At 49.2% G+C, this 18,911-nt stretch overlaps 2 protein-coding genes across 2 annotated transcripts in view; both read right to left on the reverse strand.

Annotated features, from left to right (window-relative positions):
* SHANK1 (SH3 and multiple ankyrin repeat domains 1) overlaps positions 1-14,125 on the reverse strand; it is a 156,884-nt gene extending 142,759 nt beyond the window's left edge. The window contains exons 1-2 of the mRNA XM_082367701.1: positions 14,043-14,125; positions 11,687-13,741 (exon numbers count right to left, since the gene is read on the reverse strand). The gene's annotated coding sequence lies outside the window, so the exon portion shown is untranslated. The remainder of the gene's footprint in view (positions 1-11,686; positions 13,742-14,042) is intronic.
* Positions 6,386-13,702, reverse strand: LOC309616544 (kallikrein-5-like; the record flags this gene model as incomplete). Its single annotated transcript, XM_082367201.1, is given in 7 exon segments — positions 6,386-6,831; positions 6,835-6,888; positions 9,861-9,994; positions 10,128-10,154; positions 10,157-10,383; positions 11,560-11,860; positions 13,660-13,702. Coding segments are annotated over 7 exon segments (885 nt in total). The 3' UTR covers positions 6,386-6,732.
* Positions 14,126-18,911: the final 4,786 nt, after the last annotated feature.

Raw genomic sequence — 18,911 nt, forward strand, 5'->3', positions numbered from 1 at the left:
AACATCCGTCACCTCTTTCCTACGGGACGGACACTACCCATGGGGTACTCAGCCCAGGGCCTGGGGGAAAAGAGGTGGGGGCTCTGGAGGTCAGGCGGCAAGGCCACAGGGTTCAGGGGGCACTTAGGCATCTGGAAGTGCAGGGAGAGCTAGATCAGGGTCAGCAAAGGAAATCCCGGGTCCAGGATTGCCCCCGCCCCTTAAAACTCTCGCTGTAGGAATACTTCCTGCCTTTCTTTCTGTCTCTGTCTCTTTGTGTGTGTCTCTATCTCTTTCCTCTAACTAACCATCATCTGTCTGTCAATCTACTGTCTATCTATCCACCATCTATCTATCTATCTATCTATCTATCTATCTATCTATCTATCTATCTATCTATCTGTCTCTATCTTGCTGCGACCGTCTCTCCATCTCCCTAAGTCCTTCTTCAGGACTTTTCTCTGTAGTTCTGTTTTAGTCTCTATTTAAGGTTCCCCAAAGGGCTGGCTTCTCTCTCTCTCTCCTCTTTAACCTGTGTATATCTGTCTTTAAATCTCTTCTAGCCTCTCTTTCTTTAAAGCTCTCAGTCTCTCCCCCCTCCTCTCTTTCTCTCCTCCCCCCTCCAGTTTCCTCCCTCCCCCTGCCATCATCACACTTCTCTCTTGCTTTGGCCCTATGTCCCTCTGCTTTTGTTGGCTCAAGGGCATTGAGGTTTCAGGCATCACCATAGGACTCCTACTCCCTTGATTCACATCCTGGCTCTGCCAGGTACCAGCTGCAGAAATTGAGCCAAATTCATCCAACCTCACTGCCCCTCAGCCTCCTGACGTGTTGAGCGCCTCCCGACTTGTTGAGAACCTCCCTCCTGAGAGGCTGCTGTCAGAACCGGATAGACAAGGCATGCAATGAATGCAGTGAGGTGTCTGGTGCTCAATAAATAGTAGCTGTCATCATTATCATTATTATTACTAATAAAAGGTAACCCACTGCCAGCCTCTCTGTAGCCAACAATTAGATGCTTATCTGGTGTGTGGAATCCTCCCACCACCAAAATTGGGGCCACTCCCTGACCTCAGTTTCTAGCCAAGATCAAGCACCTCAAGAGTGAGGACACCGGGTGGAGGACACACCGGCTTTCTGAGACACACCCGATGGCACTTTTCGCCCTTAGTCTCGGCCTCTCCGATATCCTGAGCCAATCCTGTGCATGTGGTGTGTGTGTTGGGGGGTCGATCAAGCAAGAATCAGCCATGTCGGGTTAGATAAAGCATCTGATTTGACAAGTTAGGGATATACAATAATATCAGAAGGTGGCCACAGTGAGTAGAAACACACAACACACACACAGAGCTTCCCTAGTCTTGCAGAAGGGACTCTGCCCCTGGGCAGTGTTCATGCAAGATGTGGCTTGACAATCTGACAAGGTTATTTTTTACTCCCTTTCGACCTTAGGTCGGAGGTTGAACATCATCTATGCACCATTATCAACATTATCATCACTGGTTTGTACAGAGTCCCTCTTTTATCCTTCCTTCTTCCCTTCCTTCCTTCCTTCGCATCCCCCCTTCCTTCTTCCCACCCCCCCCTTCCTTCTTGCCACCCTCCCTCAGTCTTACAAAACATACAGTGTGGTTTTTATGTGTGTGTAATTTCAATGTATGTAATCGGCCCTGGATCACACATCTCATTCTCTTCCAAGTTGCTTTTCAAACAAGCACCGTGTTTTTAAGACCCATCCATGCTGTTTGTGTTCATACATCTGCCCCACTGGAGGAACTCCATGGAGGGTGTCCACACATTCACCCAGCAACCTCCCTCGGTATGGACACTCCATGGCTACCAACTCCCAGACACTGCAAAGAACACTGCAAGTCATATCCTTGTATGTGTCCACTTGTGGGTGTGTAAGAATTTCTTTGGAATGTATAATCAGGAGAGAGATGGCGGAGTCATCGGGTGTGTGTATACTTAATTTGATGAAGTAGTGCCAGACCCTTCCTCAGAATTGAAAGCACCACCCTTACCCAAGTAGCACCTGAACATTCTAATATGTGTACATCCCTAACAACACGTGACGCTATCCATTCTTCTAATTTTCTCCACCCTAATGGGTGTAGAGTAGTTCTCCTTGTTTCAGTTTACATTTCTCGGGTAACTAATGAGTTTTGAACAACCCTCTCATATGCATAGCTTTTCTACAAATTGCCTATTCATACCCTTCACCCATTTTCCCCAAACGGTGTCCATCTTTTTTCTTATCATTTCACAGGTGCTTCTTGCCTATTACAGGTATTGGTCCCTTGTCCATTTTTGATATTACAAATAATTTTTCCCATTCTGACAAATGCCTATTAATGGTCTGTCTTACCTTCCTTTAAACCTAAATTCTTAGTTTTGACATAATGAACCTAATCAATGTTTTGTCCTATGATCTGTGATTTTGAAGTCTTAAGAAGTCGTTCCCTGTCACAGAGATTCGAAGATATTTTCCTTGATTTTTTTTTTCTATTGACCTTATAAGTGTATCTTTCCCATATTGGTTTTTAATACTTCCAGAGTCCACTTTCATGTGTGGTGTCAGATAGGAATCTGCATTTTGTTTTCTCCTCACAGTGAGCCAGTTTTCTTTCTTTCTTTCTTCCTTCCTCCCTTTTTTTCTTTCTTCCTTTCTCTCTCTCTCTTTCTTTCTTTCCTTCTTTCTTCCTTTTGCAGCTCACCAGCTCCTTAGTTGCGGCACGTGGGCTCCTTCATTGTGGCTCAAGGGCTCCTTAGTTGTGGCTCACTGGCTCCTTAGTTGTGGCATGTGAACTCTTAGTTGCGGCATGCATGTGGGAGCTAGTTCCCTGGCCGGGGATCGAACCCCGACCCCTGCCTTAGGAGCTCAGAGTCTTAACCACTGCGCCACCAGGGAAGTCCCATGAGCCAGTTTTCTTAACACCATTTATTAAGTGTACCTTCTTTCCCCCATTAATTTGAGTTGCTACTTTAACATATTTTATATAGAGTATATAAAATTACATTGAGTTCCCATGGGCCTCTTTCTGAGCTCTTGCTCTGTGTCTCTGATTCATTTGTCTGTTCTTGCACTAGTACCTCACTTTAAAAAATACATTAAGTTTGTTTTGTAGTATGTCTTAATGTCTAGTAGGGCAAGAAGCTTATTTCTTGCACCACCACAGCCCTATTCTCACCGCTTACATCACCGTGTGGGAAACACACTGATCCTCTCCACCCTTATTGGAAACTGTTTACTGACATCTGTCCCATCCTGGTTCTGGAGCCAGCCTCCTCATGGGAAAAGACACATCCTCATCCAGGAAGGGAAAGTCAAACCTGCCAAGGAAAATTTGCACAGTGTCTTAGCTCAGCATTTAGTTCCTACAAACGTTATTTCCCCCACCATTTCCTCTGTATCAGCATACTGAAAACCAGCTCCAGTAGCCCAGACACTTGAGGTTTTATTCTCTCTGTTTCGAGCCCAGATATTGGAAGTCCATGCCTGGAGCAGGTACTTAAGTAAGTCGCCAAGAATGCAGGTTTCCTCTTGCTTCTTGCGATCGAATCTTTTTTTTTTTAAAATAAGTTTATTTATTTTATTTATTTATTTTTGGCTGCATTGGGTCTTTGGTGCTGTGAGTGGGTTTCTCTAGTTGCAGCGAGCGGGGGCTACTCTTCGTTGTGGTGCGTGGGCTTCTCATTGCAGTGGCTTCTCTTGTTGCAGAGCACGGGCTCTAGGCATGCGGGCTTCAGTAGCTGTGGCACGTGGGCTCAGTAGTTGTGGCTTGCTGGCTCTAGAGCACAGGCTCAGTAGTTGTGGCGCACGGGCTTAGTTGCTATGTGGCATGTGGGATCTTCCCGGACCAGGGCTCGAACCCGTGTCCCCTGCATTGGCAGGCGGATTCTTAACCACTGCACCGCCAGGGAAATCCCGCAATCGAATCTTTATTTGTGGCTTTTATCCTCATAGTGGCTGGTCTACCTCCGGGCACCTCCATGCCAGGTGAGAAGAGAGGGAAGGACCAAACATAATGCTCTCCCTTTTAACAGCAAAACAAAAGCCTCCCAGGAAAACCCAGCTGCTAGGTTTCAGCTTATGTCTTTTTTTTTTTAAACACTGATCCACGCATGACCCTCTTTTATTTTACTTAGTTATTCATTCATTCATTTCAACAAATAATAAATATCTGTGAACCCAACATCCAGGCCAAGAACTAGAACACTGACTATTGTTTACATGTATCTTTACGTTCCTCCCCAGTCTGTCCTCCTGTCTATAGCTCCATCCCAAGTTATCTATCATACTTCAGCTCATGTCTTACTGCTTAGAACTGGCTCACGTGGCCACCCGGTGAACCTCTTTATTTAGGTCACGTGCCACCCCGAGCAACAGATGGTCCCAGGTGGTAATGCAGTGCAGAGAATGATGACTACGTCTCAGTTTTGCCCAGCTTGCCCTGTGCTGAGTCAGACAAGTTCACAATCCACAATTTCTGCCTCCTGGCCCACACACTTCCCTTCTCATCTCCTGCTCACCCTTGAGCCTAAACCCGATCCAGGATGCTTCTGGGTTCTGTCATCAGGGGGAATAAGCATGGGAATGGGGTGGTTGGACAATCAAAGTACACTGCTTCTCCTAAACTCTTTTCACCAACGCTTTAGCAAACGTTACATTAGGAAAAAGTCAAATGGTTTAAAACCGTTGAAGAAACTAGAAACTATTCAAATGCTTATGCACAGTTAAAATGGGTAACTAAATTGAAGTACGTTTACAAAATAATATACTTGGCCACAGCGAGAAGGAAATGTTTACAACTATAGATAAAAGTCTGGGTGAACCAAACAAATATAACATTGACATCTGGATGCTGAAGACTAAATCTCGTGTCTCCGGATGTGCCCTTTTCCCTGACAGCCCGCTGCTGCTGCGGAAAGGGTTACTGGAGGGTCCACCTGCACCAGGCGGCCCCACCCCCTTGGCCATAGCTGACTGGACCCGGAGTCAGCACCTCCCGTGAGCATCCAATCAGGTTTTTTCTCTCCCTCGACTGTGAACTAAGACTAGCCAATCGCTGGAGCCAGTTATCAGGGGGATGATGGGAAAACAGAGGATGCCCCTTGCAGGAAATGAGAAGAGAGAGACCGTGAAAGCAAGGTCACGTGGGGGAAGAGTGAGGGATCCCAGAGGCAGCTGCTTCTGTCCTGACATTTTCCAACTGCAAGTCATGGATAGTCTGTTGCTAACGCACCTTCCCTTTTCAGCTCTGGCCAATAAGCAGCTCCATTTTGTTCTCCACCAACAGCCAGAAAGATCTTCTTAGCGCACGTCACCATCTGGCTTTGAAACCTCTGGTGGCTTCCCAACCTTTTAGGAAGACAAACCAACCAGCTTCCAGGTGTATTGGTCTTCTTTGCGTTCTGAGAAATGCCCAGGCTGTCCCCATCTCAGAGCCTTTGCACTTGTCCTCCCATCTGGAACACCAGACATTCAAGGGGCTATAATCCCTTTTCATCCCAGACGTCTCAGCTCAAATGACACCTCCTCTGAGAAGCCCTTCATGTTAGTTTCCTGTTGCTGCTGTAACAAATTATCACAAATGTAGTGGCTTACAACACAAATGTACTCTCTTATTGTTCTGGATGTCAGACGTCCAAAATGTTGTCTCACTAGGCTAAAATCAAGGCATTGACGGGCAGGGCTGAATTCCTTCTGGGGGCTCTAGGGGAGAATCCATCTCTGTGCCCTTTTCATTGCCTAGAGGTCACCTACATGCCTAGGCTTATGGCCCCTTCCTTCATCTTCAAAGCCATCAGCATAACATCATCCAATCTCTCTCTCATTTTGACCCCCTATCCTGCCTCCTTCTTATAAGGACCCTTTGGATTCTACTGGTCTCTCCCTCTCAAGATCCTTAATCACAGCTGCAAAGTCCCTTTGCCATATAAAGTCACATATTCACAGGTTCCAGGGATTAGGATGTGGACATCTTGGGGTGAGGGTGGGAGTCGGAGTAGCTACTGCTCTCCCGCACCCTTCGGACCTCCCAGTGTAAATACACATCCCCCCAACGTTCCTTCTCTTTCCTCATGCCCTGTTCTCCTTTTATTCATATCACATACTTATTATAGTATATAATGTATTTGTCTGTCTTTTTATCGTATGTCTTCCCCTACTACAGGCGGAGCTTCACGCAGCAGGAATTCTTCTCTGTTTTGCCCGTTGCAATATCCCCGGCATCTGGACACATTCCTGGCAGTCGATCAATATTTATGAATAAAGTGAAAAGCAGATCGAGTGAATCTGTTTCCTGCAACTGAAATCACCTAATAGAGTACACACAGCAGTGCCGAGGGGTGAGTGACTTGTTCCTGGCTGCCCGCCTATTCAGGAAGAGACCACACACGGAGCCCACTTCTCAGACGTTTTATTTCTGGGGCCAAATTTGGGTCACAGCTGCAGAGAAGGTGGACTCTGGACCCGAGGAAGGAAGCACTGGGGAGACAGAGGTGCAGTGCAACTCTCGCCCCGGTCATTATGGGAATTGTCTTCAGGATCCCACCAGAAGGACGCGTCCATCCACTGTCTGGGAAGTGGGGGGACCTTGATTCCAGGAGACTGGGGGCGGGGCAGTGGAGAGATGAACCACCTCAACATTCTGGGGAAGGAAGTGGTGCCTGGAAGGAGTGCTGGGGTCCCTGCAGGGGTGGGGACTTGCAGGGGGCGAGGGAGGCCAGAATGCCGGGTCCTAGGACGACTCATGAATTAGACTGCATAGTGTCCTGGGTCCACTTGGAGAACCGGCGGAGGTTGGTGTAGACGCCGGGTCTGTTGGGCTCAGTGCAGGGAAGGTCCCCTCAGGACACAAGGCCCTGGAGGGAACCACTGCAGACCACGGGGCCTCCGGAATCACCCTGTGGAGGAGAGAGAGGGGCACAGAGAGGCAGCGATGTGGGGAGGTGAGGGAGGAAGTCATATAGATGAGGAAGGACCAGGGCAGCAAGAATAGAGACACGGGTGAGAAAAGTAGAGAGATGAGGAGACACAGACAATGACAGAGAGGGAGACACAGGTAAAAAGAGACACACAGAGAGAGAATATTAATATTTCACCCCACGTTCACCCTTTAGAAACCCCCTTTGTCCCTCTCTACCCAACCCCCAACCTCCTTTCTGTCTGTCTCCCTCATTGTGTGTCTCTGTGCTTCCTTCTATTTCTCTCTCACTCTCCCCTCCAACCTTTGAATATTGTGTTTCTCCTACTGGACACCCCTTCCTTTCCCTTGCTCACCCTTCACCCGTCCTTGACACCAATCCGCCTTGTGCGTATACCTCACTTTTGCAGAGAGGCAATTCTCAGCCCCTGGGTGAGGGGTTCTCAACCTGGGCACCGCTGACATTGGGACCAGACGATTCTTTGCTACGGGAGGGTGTCCTGTGCCTTGTAAGGCATTTGGCAGCACCCCTCTACCCACTACATGCTAGGAAACCCCTCCCTCCCCAGCAGACAGCTGTAACGATGACGAGAAAAGCATCTCCAGGCATTGCCATACATGCCCTGGGGGGTCAGAATTACCCTGGGGTTGAGAATCACTCCCTTGGACTAATTTAGGTTGCCTGTGCTTAATCCCCCATAGCTCCCCGTAATTACCCTTCTGTAATAATATTCAGCACTCTTTACTGTCATTTCTTATTTATGTTTACGCAAAATACCTACAACCTGGCTTCTTTCCCCATTATAATGCAGACGCTCTTTCCCAGGCAAAAAAAGCTTAGCTGCCTCGATCGCTAAATTTCAACTTTCTTGTGGTTTGATTTCTCTCATCATTTTTTGTTCGCCCTTGTTTAACATCCCTACAGAGCTTCTTTTGCTCGGCAGTTAACTGCTCTGAGCCTTGGCTCCTCGTCTGTAAAATAGAGTTAATAATAAAGCTTAAATGAGTAAATTGAGCTGATGCATCTGAAACACTTAAACGAGTGTCTGTCAATTAGTTAACTGCTATTAGTGTTATAGTATTAGTATTACTGTTATTATTTCTTGCTTTTAGCGGCCACACCCAGACCACACTCTGGTATGAAAAAGCCACTCGAGGTCTAGGGAAAAAATAGCAAGGTACTACCCTTGGCTACAGAAAGGCTAAGTGGTTTACAATGTTGACATCCAAATTAGATGTGTTTTCTTCTGATAAAAACCCCTCCACCCATCCCTCTCTCCAGATGTGGGTGCTTCCAGTGTTAAGTGAGGACAGAGATTAAATTGGCAGATCTGGGGAGTTGCTGCAACTGTCACATTTGTAAGATTTGCGGGGGTGGGTGAGGTGGGTGGGGAGATTTTCCCAGCCATCAGAAGGGGACTGGAGTGCTGTCTGAGCCCACAGCTTACTAAACACCAATATTACTGAAACATACATCCTGCCAGCAGAGAGCTTGTTAATTTACATTCCTCTAGACCCTTTGGGGACCTGAATACAGGGAAGGGTCCTGAGCTGTAACAGTTTAATTTCTGTCATCCTCAACAAATAAAGCTCCCATGAGAATATAAAGAAGCTCTGTACTGGGGATGAAGAAATGTTTGCTGAACATTGGGTCCCACTCATCTCTCCAGTCTCAACCCCTGTCCCCCAAACATGCTGGCTCTTTTTTTATTCTTTGAATCAGCCGAACTCCTCCCTGCCTCAGGACCTTTGCACATGCTTTTCTTGCCCTTAACCTCTGCAAGGCTGGCTCCTTTGTGTCATTCAATCTCCGCTCCTCTTTGAGGCCTTCCCAATCACCCTTCCAAATACTGCCCCCCCATCACTTGCTTTCATAAAACTATGTTTCATTTCCTGCACAGCCCTTACCACTCTCTGAAATTACCCTGTTTATGCAGTTCCCTGACCATAGGATTTTTTTTAACCTTTTTGCTATTCCAACAACTTTGTGATCAATCCTCTCTATTAAATATTTTCTTTTAAAAATACCTACCATGGGTTTCTGTTTTCCTTCTTTAAGACATTTTACTAGCATTTGTCAGAAAACTTTCATACTACAGATTTTATGGGAATGAGACACTTAAGACTGCATCTGCCTGAAATGTGCCAAAATAAATAAGACAAAACTGTGATGTATATTGTCTGAAGGGTGGCCCTTAGATGTGATATCTTTATTCAGGGCACATCCTGCCCTTCTATACAACACAGCCTTGAGCTCTCCCTTGAGACCTGTGCTAATACAGTGGCCATTAGCTATATGGGGCCCTTGAGCACTTGAAACATGGCTAGTCCAGACTGAGATATGCTGTCAGTGTAAAAATACTCACTGGCACAAACAAACCAAAAACAAACAAACAAGGAAAAAATAGAAAAAAAAGAAAAAACAAATAAAACAAAAAACAAACCAAAAAAATACACACTGGCTTTCAAAGACTTATTGTGAGAATAAAAGAATGTAAAACATTCCATTCATAATTCTTTTATATTAATTACCATTTGAAATGATGGTACTTGGGATACATGGGATTAAATAGGGTATACTATTATAATAGTCAATTTCAGCTGTTTTTTACTTTTTTTACATGTAGCTACTGGAATGTTTAACATTACATGTAAGGACTTCCCTGGCGGTCCAGTGGTTAAGACTCCGCGTTTCCACAGCAGGGGGCACAGGTTCGATCCCTGGTCATGGAACTAAGATCCCACATGCCGCACAGTGGGGGGAAAAAAAACCAAATAAAATTACTCGTAAGGCTCACATTATATTTTTACTAGACAGCACTGCTCCAGAATATGAGCTCTGTGAGGACTGATTTGATCATCGCAGGGTCCCCAGCACATAGCAAGGTTCCGGGTTACATGGCTGGTTTCAGTGTGTATCTGCTGAATGAACGGAGAAGTCTCTAGCCTTACCCTGCAGGAGTCTCTGCCGGCCTGGGCACCAGCACACAACATAGTGTCACCTATCTGATTTGGAGAGGCCGTCTTGCACCTGTCATCACTTAGCACAGTGACGTTCAAGCACTGGAGGACTCTGGGGAAGGTAGCTGTCAAACAGAGAAATGCAGAGCAGGGCCACAGTGAGCGGCGGAGGAAGATGGGAACGGGGCAGAGTGCTCAGGGACAGAGAGGGGGAGAAGGCAGACACAGGTGGGCATCGAAAGAGACCCGGACACTCACCCTGGGGACTGCTGGCTGTTTCCCACCAGACGCCAAGCAGCTGGTCCCGGCAGATGGACAATGGGAGGAGATGCTGATGGGCCTGACATGCGGAGTCTCACGGGTTCTTTTGTTCAGTTTGATGAGCGTGAGGTCGCTGGAGTGGCCGGGGTGGGAACAGCCGGGGTGGGGGATGGATTTGATCCCCTGAAACAGCTGTTGCCCGGATTCACATATGCGTGACAGGCAATGGTGGCCAAGATGGATTCTGAAAACTCTGAGGAAGATGGAGCTGATCACGACCAACTCTGACCCTTATCCCCATATCCAATGTCAACCCCAACGCCAAACCTACTCGCAACCCCAATCTCACCCCATCCACAAATCCATCCCCAACACCATCTTTATCTTCAACCCCATGCCTATCCCCGCCCCAGTCACAACTCCAAACCCATCTCCATCCCGTCCTCCTCGCTAACCCTAATCCTTTCCCCACACAGAAACCACCCACATATGCAGTCTCAAGCCCAACTCTATCTAACCATGCCCAACCTCAAAGCCAACCATCTCCAACCCCACCCATAACTCTAATCCAAAGCCCGTCTTCAATCCTACATCTATTCCGAAGCCCCACCCTATCCCAATTCCATTTTTATCTCCACTCCATCCCAATCTCCACCCACCTCTAATTCTAGAGCCAAACCTAATTCTATCTTCATCCCAAACCATCAGCCTATGACCAAACCCAAATCCAACTCATTCTCGACCCCAAACCCAACCCTAACCCCAGCCCCAATCTTTTACCCACCTCCAAATCATCAACATATGCATTCCCAACTTCAAATTCAGCCATCTCCAATCCCACTCCTGTCTCTAACCCAACACCATCTTCATCCTGTCCCATCCCACCTCCGATTCTAAAGCCAAACCAAGTCACATCTCTACTCCTAACCATCCAACATTTGCATTCGTAGCCCCAAATCCAATTCATCCCTAACTCCCAGCAGTACCACAAGCCCCTCCCCAATCTAACCCCATCCCCACCCCAACTCTCCTCCCCAACTCTATTCTTTTTTTTAAAATTTTATTTATTTATTTATTTACGGCTGTGTTGGCTCTTCGTTTCTGTGCAAGGGCTCTCTCCAGTTGTGGCAAGCGGGGGCCACTCTTCATCGCGGGGCGCGGGCCTCTCACTATCGCGGCCTCTCTTGTTGCGGAGCACTGGCTCCAGACGCGCAGGCTCAGTAGTTGTGGCTCACGGGCCCAGTTGCTCCGCGGCATGTGGGATCCTCCCAGACCAGGGCTCGAACCCGTGTCCCCTGCATTGGCAGGCAGACTCTCAACCACTGGCGCCACCAGGGAAGCCCCCCAGCTCTATTCTAAATCCCATCCCCAGCTCTACCCGCTCCTGCTCCCTCATCCCCGTCCCATCCCCCGCACCTCCATGCCCCACCCCGCCCTCAGCCCTCCTCTGGAGCCCCCCACTCCCTGCTTTCGGCAGCGGGCGGCCGTGAGCAGCCACGGCGAGTCCCCCAACACGACCCCGCAGTAGAACTTGTTGGGTCCCGGCAACAGCGCACCCTGCCGCGGCCGGCTGTGCCTCTCGCAGTCGGTCCCATTCACGAGGCGGCTGCTGGTGCCGTCAGCCGCCCGGGTGTTCTCCGCGGCCCCAGGTCCGAGGCCCTGGGTGCTCCCGGAGGGCCCGACGGCAGAGGAGTTGTCGCAGGAAGCAACGCCATTTGCGAGAATAGGCTCTGGGGGCAGAAAACGGGGCGGGGGGGCGGGGGGCGGGAAATGGAGCTTGGGGGCGGGGCTTGGACTCAGGGAGCGGGGCTTATAATCAAGAGGCGAGACCAGCCAGAGGACTTCTGACCTCCGAGGGGCGCTTTTGTTGCGTGGGGGCGGGGGCGGGCGTGCAGCGCTCTAGGGGCGGGACCTGGTTTTAAGAAGTGAGGGGTGGGGTCAAGCCTTAGCGAATGGGGTCTGGGCTAGAGTCGGCAGAGCCTGTGGTGTGGGAGGGGCTTGAAATCGACTCGGGCAGGGCCAAGGCCAGGGTCCCGCGGAGGAGTCGATCCTGTAAAGAGCCCTGACTTTGGGAGAACAAGGAGGGGCTGGGTTCTAGGAACTGTGGCCAGGACCGGAGGTGGAGCCTGGCCCAAAGGAGGAGAGCCAAAGAGGCTGGGCCTTTCTTGGGGTCGGGGCATAGCTCAAGGATCCCTGACTGTAGATAAAGTCTGGACTTGGGGTATGGATGGGGAAAAGGGGCAGAGTCAGAGCTTGTGGGCTGGGCCAGAGTTGGAGGAGCAGAACCAGGAAAAGTGCTCAGACTGGGGTGGGGCTCCCGTGGGGTGGGGGGATGGAGAGCAGAGCTATTTTGCGAATTCTCGAACACAAATGTGCCTCCTGAATTATCCTGCTAATACCCTTCTCCCTCACACAAACCTGCAGATAGGGGCATAGATATCCTACCGCATCACCGGTTCCCCCATCGTCTGTTCACGCGTTCACTTGTTTATATTCTTGCTGAGGACCCAGACAAGTGAAGCCCTTGTTGCTGTCTTCATTTATGCACACAGTCCAAGAAACAGGCACACAACGGCTGTCACAGACGTGCACACGCACAGTTACACAGGGAGACGTGCGTCGTCTCCATAGGGACAGTGACACACATAGCTCTGCCTCGTGGTACACACGCTTCCCAGGTGCACACATTCGGGGGCAGCCTTACATGATCTCACTCACTCACACACAGTGTTTTAGTGACCTGTGTATATATGCCTCGTGTGCAGACAGGTAGAGACTGCCACTCACTTCTGCACACAGCATGGTGACGTGGTGACAAGGTTAGACTCAGTGGACCAAGCATGACACAGGACAAGTCATCTAGCATCATCCGCCTTCACACAGCCGCTGTCTCGTGGTGACAGCCTCTTCTGCACACGCAGTCTGTCACGGGAGGGATGGGCACGCCACACACACGCACAGCGCTGCACCATCACACATACAGCCCCTACAGTCACACAGTCACCTGCAGTCACCCACACGTAGACCCTCAAGCAGTCACATGTTTGCAAAGATAGCCACACATAATCTTGCACCCAACCACAAGCACACAGTCACAAACGGCTACCCGAAGGCACCTAGCCACACACTGTCATGGTGCCAAGCACTTTTGTCACACACAGTCCTGTCACACAGGGACAGAGACCTACAGTTATACATACACAGAGCCAAGCAGCCACACACAGTAACACTCACAGTCAATGATACACACACAGCATCCTAAATGCACAAACACTCAGTCACACAATCACATCTACAGCCTCAAAGAGTAGGCACACCTGTCACAGACGGTCACTCAGTATGGGAAAAGGCACCACACACACACACGGTAGCAGTCACACAGCCACACACAATCACAAATAAAGACAGACTCACATTCACCCAGCCTTGGAGCCATAACTAGTCACACGTGTTCCCCCAGTGCCACACAGAGTCACTGACAGCCCCACGATGCAGTTAGCCTGCGTGCACACACTGGGATTCTGGGTACCTGTCACCCCCAGAATCAGTGCTGTGATCAGTGCACCGACCATCCGCGCCCAGGGGTCCAGCTGTAGCCAAGGTCATTGCACCTGGCGGGGGTGAGGCAGGGAGGAAAAGAGAGTGGGGAGGCCCAGGTGATTCTGGGAACCCTTATCCCACCCCCACCTTCTTCCCTCCCCTGTTTCTCAGAGCAGAGAGGGACCACGAGGACATGGCCCACCCAGAGCGCTGAGGTGAGTTGAGACTCAGGGCTTATAGACTTCAGAGGACTCAACATCCAGCATCCTTCAGTCTCCGAGAGAGGATGGAGAGAGGATGGGGGATGCATCCCAGACCAGAGCCAACGCAAAGACATCTCTCCCTTCCTATGCCCCACCCCCCAGCCCTCACCTGCCACGTCCCCCAGGTAGGGGGTGGGAACCCGCTCCCAGCTCAGTCGCAGACTCTCAGGCCCGCGCCGCCGCCGCCGTCCTGCAGCCGCCTATTCCTCTGCTTCCGGCACCCGGCCTGGGTTGTAACGACCCACTGATCCCCGCGGCGCATTCCCGGGGAGTGAGGCGCCCTGCCGGGCCTTAGCAACCACTCCCCCGGCCTCCCCCCATCTCCACCCCCAGAGCACCCCCCACCCAGTCCCGAAGGCCACTCCCTACCTCCCTGGCCCCGGGATGGGGAGGGGTCTCCGGAGGTCTGGCGTCTCACCAGCTCTGGAGCGCCCTTAGCGCAAGTGTTTTTCTGTTTTCCCCGTGCCTTCACTCATTCTAGCTCCCTCCGCCCCCCTTCTCCTCATCTTTCCTTCTACCCTTCCTTCTCTCTGTGTTCCGCTTCGCTCGGAATCTTCCTGAGTCTCTCTCAGTATAAGGCGCCCACCCACTATCTCTTTCTGCTGTATTTTTTTTTTGCAGCTTTATTGTGGTAAAACTGAGGTACAATAAATATACCATATTTAAAGTGTACAATGTGATGAGTTTTGACCCACACACTTCCAACCATCACCCCAGTCAAGATAATGAACTATCACCCCAAAAGTTTCCTCAGGCCCCTTTATGTGTTTCTGTGATTCTCAATTCATCTCTCTTTCTCTACACCCCTGGGTCTCTCTCTGTATCTTTTCTTTTCTGTTATCTCTCTTTTCTCTGTGACACTACCCTTCTCTGTCTCCCTATTCTCTGTTTCTATCCCTGCATCATCTTCTTCTCTTTCCTCTTCTTCTCCTTCTCCTCCTCCTTCTCTCCCCCCCACCCCTTTGTCACTGGCTCTGAGTATGTGTATCTTTGTGTCTTTCTCTTCCTCTATCTCCCTCACCCTCCATTTGGGCCAGGAAGACTCTGGCCACTTTGCTGAGGGACCCCCCTCAACCCCTTCTCTGCCCCTCACCCTGTGACCAGAGCCACCGGGCAGAAAGGGGCGGGGATCCAGTCTAGGCCCCCCGCAGGTGCCTCACACAGTCTGCCTGGCACAGCCAGGCGTGGGTGAGATTTGGGCAGGGCCACCTGTCAATGGGGAAAGAGGCCAAGAGGCCAGGATAGGGGGTGGGTGGCTCCCGGCCTCTTGGGAAATGGGGCACTGGGTAGGGAACCCAAAAGGTGCCTCCTCCCTCCCCGGCTCCTGGGCCATCCAGGGCTGCCTCTTCTGACCTCTTATCCCTTCCAGCTCTTCTTTCTGTCTGCCCCCAACTCTATGCAACCATCTCTAACTGTGTCTCCAAGTCTCTGTCTCCGCTAGGACATAAGAGCCAAAGACTCATTTGACACCTATTTACTGAGCATCTACAGTGTGCCAGACTCAGATCTGTCTGTGAAGAAAAATAGACAAAGATGCCTGGAGATGCTGCCTTTGCAGCTCTCACATTCCTTGAGGGCAAAAACAAAGCTGTCTTGTTCACTTCTGTAATCCAGCACTTGTTGAACGGGAGGTTTTAGAGCCCTGAGACTCGTTTCAGTGTATAGGGAAAAAAACTTAAAAACATAAAATTCTGAGGTTTGTTTTGGCTATTGCAATGAATATTTCATGCATTAAGGTGACAAATCCAGCAGCCTACCTCTTTTAAGCCTACAGTCTTTTAAGTTTAGCTTACAAACCTTTTTATTCCAAATATGTGTTTTGATTACAGGAAGGGTTTTGTTGTTGGTTTTTGTTTTCGTTTTGCATTTTCATTTTTTTAATTGAAGTATAGTTGATTTACAAAGTTGTGTTAATTTCTGCTGTACAGCAAATCGTACCAATGTTTTCTTTTTTTATTTTTATAAGGATATGGCTGAGTCTTTTTTAAAAATTTATTTATTTTCTTTATTATTTATTTTTGGCTGCATTGGGTCTTCATTGCTGCGCGCGGGCTTTCTCTGGTTTCGGCGAGCGGGGGCTACTCTTCATTGTGGTGCCCAGTCTTCTCACTGCGGTGGTTTCTCTTGCTGCAGAGCATGGGCTCTAGGCGCACGGGCTTCAGTAGTTGTGGCACGCGGGCTCAGTAGTTGTGGCTTGCGGGCTCTAGAGCACAGGCTCAGTAGTTGTGGCACATGGGCTTAGTTGCTCCGCGGCGTGTGGGATCTTCCCGGACCAGGGCTCGAACCCGTGTCCCCTGCACTGGCAGGCGGATTCTTAGCCACCGAGCCACCGGGGAAGCCCCCAATGTTTTCTTAGGTCAGTCTCCCAAGGCAATAGAAATAAAAACAAAAATAAACAAATGGGACCTAATCAAACTTAAAAACTTTTGCACAGCAAATGAGGTAAGTCTTTATAATAATGTTGGGTCCCAGTTACAAACTAAGTTAATTAAATATCTTCAAACATTTAAAAACTACATTTCTAAAACCAACTCCATCTCTTCTGGAAGTCCTTCAGTTTTTAGGCAAACCTTCCAGAGCATGTAAATAAATTTATACATCTATGTATATTTTACTTATAAATATGATCAACTGGGACTTCGCTGGTGGTCCAGTGGTTAAGACTCTGCACTCCCAATGCAGGGGGCCCAGGTTCGATCCCTGGTCAGCGAACTAGATCCCACATGCCGCAATCAAGATCCTGCATGCTGCAGCTAAAGATCCTGCGTGCCGCAACTAAGACCCGGCACAGCCAAATAAATAAGTATATAAATAAATAAATATTTTTAAAAATATGATCAACATTGCATTCTTTCAAGTATCCCAACACTGGATATAAACTTGGGATGACTCTAACTTAAAAATCACAGAGCAATGACCCATTCCAAGCTGAAGTCACAAGACTATCCCCACAGTAGGTAAAATTCTAGTAGACATAAAAACACCTTAAACACCAAACGTGCAGAGATTCTGCTTCCAACAATATTCATGTTAAGGGTTGGGCCTTCAAACATTTCTATGCTCATTTTGAAAACATATCAGAATTGGAAGAAGATGTTCATATAGGAGAGCAGTTAGGAACCCAGATTCTGGCACCAGCCCCCCTGGTATTCAATTCTGACTTGACCACCTACTGTCTTCGAGACTTTGGGCAAACCATGTTACCTCTCTGTTTGATATTATTGTTAGTATCCATTAAGGAAGATGATTTCCTCTCAGTTAACTGAAGTTGATTTTGGTCTGGACATTCATGGATTGGGTTCTTCCTGCTGATCCCAGTGAATTTCATGCCCCTATTTATTGTTCATAACTTCTGAAAGGGGTTGGTCAAGGTGGGCCCGGGGCCATCACGTGACTTAATATTTTCATGTACTCATAAAAAGTCAATTACTCCCTCCCATCGCAAAAATTTCACCTTTGGTAAATTTCACCTTGATAAAATTTCACCTTTCTTTGGTTCTTGAGACATCTAAGTGTGCTTTTTCTCAAATCTAAAGTTCTTTAGAATGGAGAGACACTGTTCTTTTCATATATTGCCTCTGTCTTTGGACCACATAACTCTTCTATCATAAGATGACACATGGGGCTTCCCTGGTGGCGCAGTGGTTGAGAGTCCGCCTGCCAATGCAGGGGACACGGGTTCGAGCCCTGGTCTGGGAAGATCCCACATGCCGCGGAGCAACTAGGCCCGTGCGCCACAACTACTGAGCCTGCGTGTCTGGAGCCTGTGCTCCGCAACAAGAGAGGCCGCGATAGTGAGAGGCCCGCGCACCACGATGAAGAGTGGCCCCCGCTTGCCGTAACTGGAGAAAGCCCTCGCACAGAAATGAAGACCCAACACAGCCAAAAATAAATATAAATAAATAAAAATTAAAAAAAAAAAGACACATGACTGACTTTGAATATCTCCTACGGTGTGGCCGCTCTGTGTAACAATTTCCAACTTCATTCTACTCTATGCTGGGCAAACATAAGGTTGCGATAAATGTTCGTGAAGCAAATGGACCATTGTGTCTGATTCTCCCTCTGTTCCTAAATATTTCTCTGCTCGAAACTTCAGCTCCCTTGTTGGACCCTCTTTTCCCTTTCTCTGGGGAGCCACTTACCATCCCATTCGTCTTCCTGGGAGGATGCCTGGCTCAGATGTCTTTTTGTCTTTCTTGGAGCTGGTGCAGCGGGGGGTCAAGAGAGGAAGGCCTCTCTGAGGACAGGGACAGACCTGGGGCTTGGGGATAGGGGTGCGTGCATCAGTGTGGGATCACGCGCGGTGCCTGTGGGTGGAAGAACCCCAGAAAGCATGTAGAAGCCGGGGTCCTCACCCAGTTCTGCCTGTCTGTCCCCCTCATTTCGGGGAGGGCCTCCAGTCTCTACACCTCCCTGCCCATCCCCCTCTCCTCAAATGGACTGCAATGAGATCTTTCAAATACCCACATCTGACCCTGTCCTTCCTTTTCTCAAGGCCCTCAGGATCAAGGTCAAGCTCTTCTGCCTTGCACTCAGGGCCCAGCACCATCTTCCAGCGACCTACTTTCCCAGCCACGTCACCCATTTCTCTGGCCTCAAACCCCAGCCCCCACCAACCTGAGTGATTTGCCATCTCTGGAACACACCAGATGTTCCCACACTCCCAGACTTTTCTGCAGGTCATTAGCATCTTGAGTATGTCACCCACCCAAACTTCTCCACACGGTGAACTCATATGCAGCCTCCCTCTCCAGCTCTCCCAGCCCCAGCCCCTGCTCAGCCCTCATCTTCTCTCCCTGCACCATCACTTCTACTCCTCCCTGGCCTCTGGTCTCTCCTTTCCGGTCCATCCTGCACATGGCCCCAGAGCTGCTTCAGCTCACATCCCTTCCATGGCTCCCCACTGCTGTCAGGAGAAGCCCTAGCCTCTCAACCTGGGGTCTGAGGTCTTTTGGGATCTGGTCCCTGCTCTCTT

This window comes from Balaenoptera borealis (genome assembly GCF_965194805.1).
Source record: "Balaenoptera borealis genome assembly, chromosome: 19".
Lineage (NCBI taxonomy): Eukaryota > Metazoa > Chordata > Mammalia > Artiodactyla > Balaenopteridae > Balaenoptera > Balaenoptera borealis.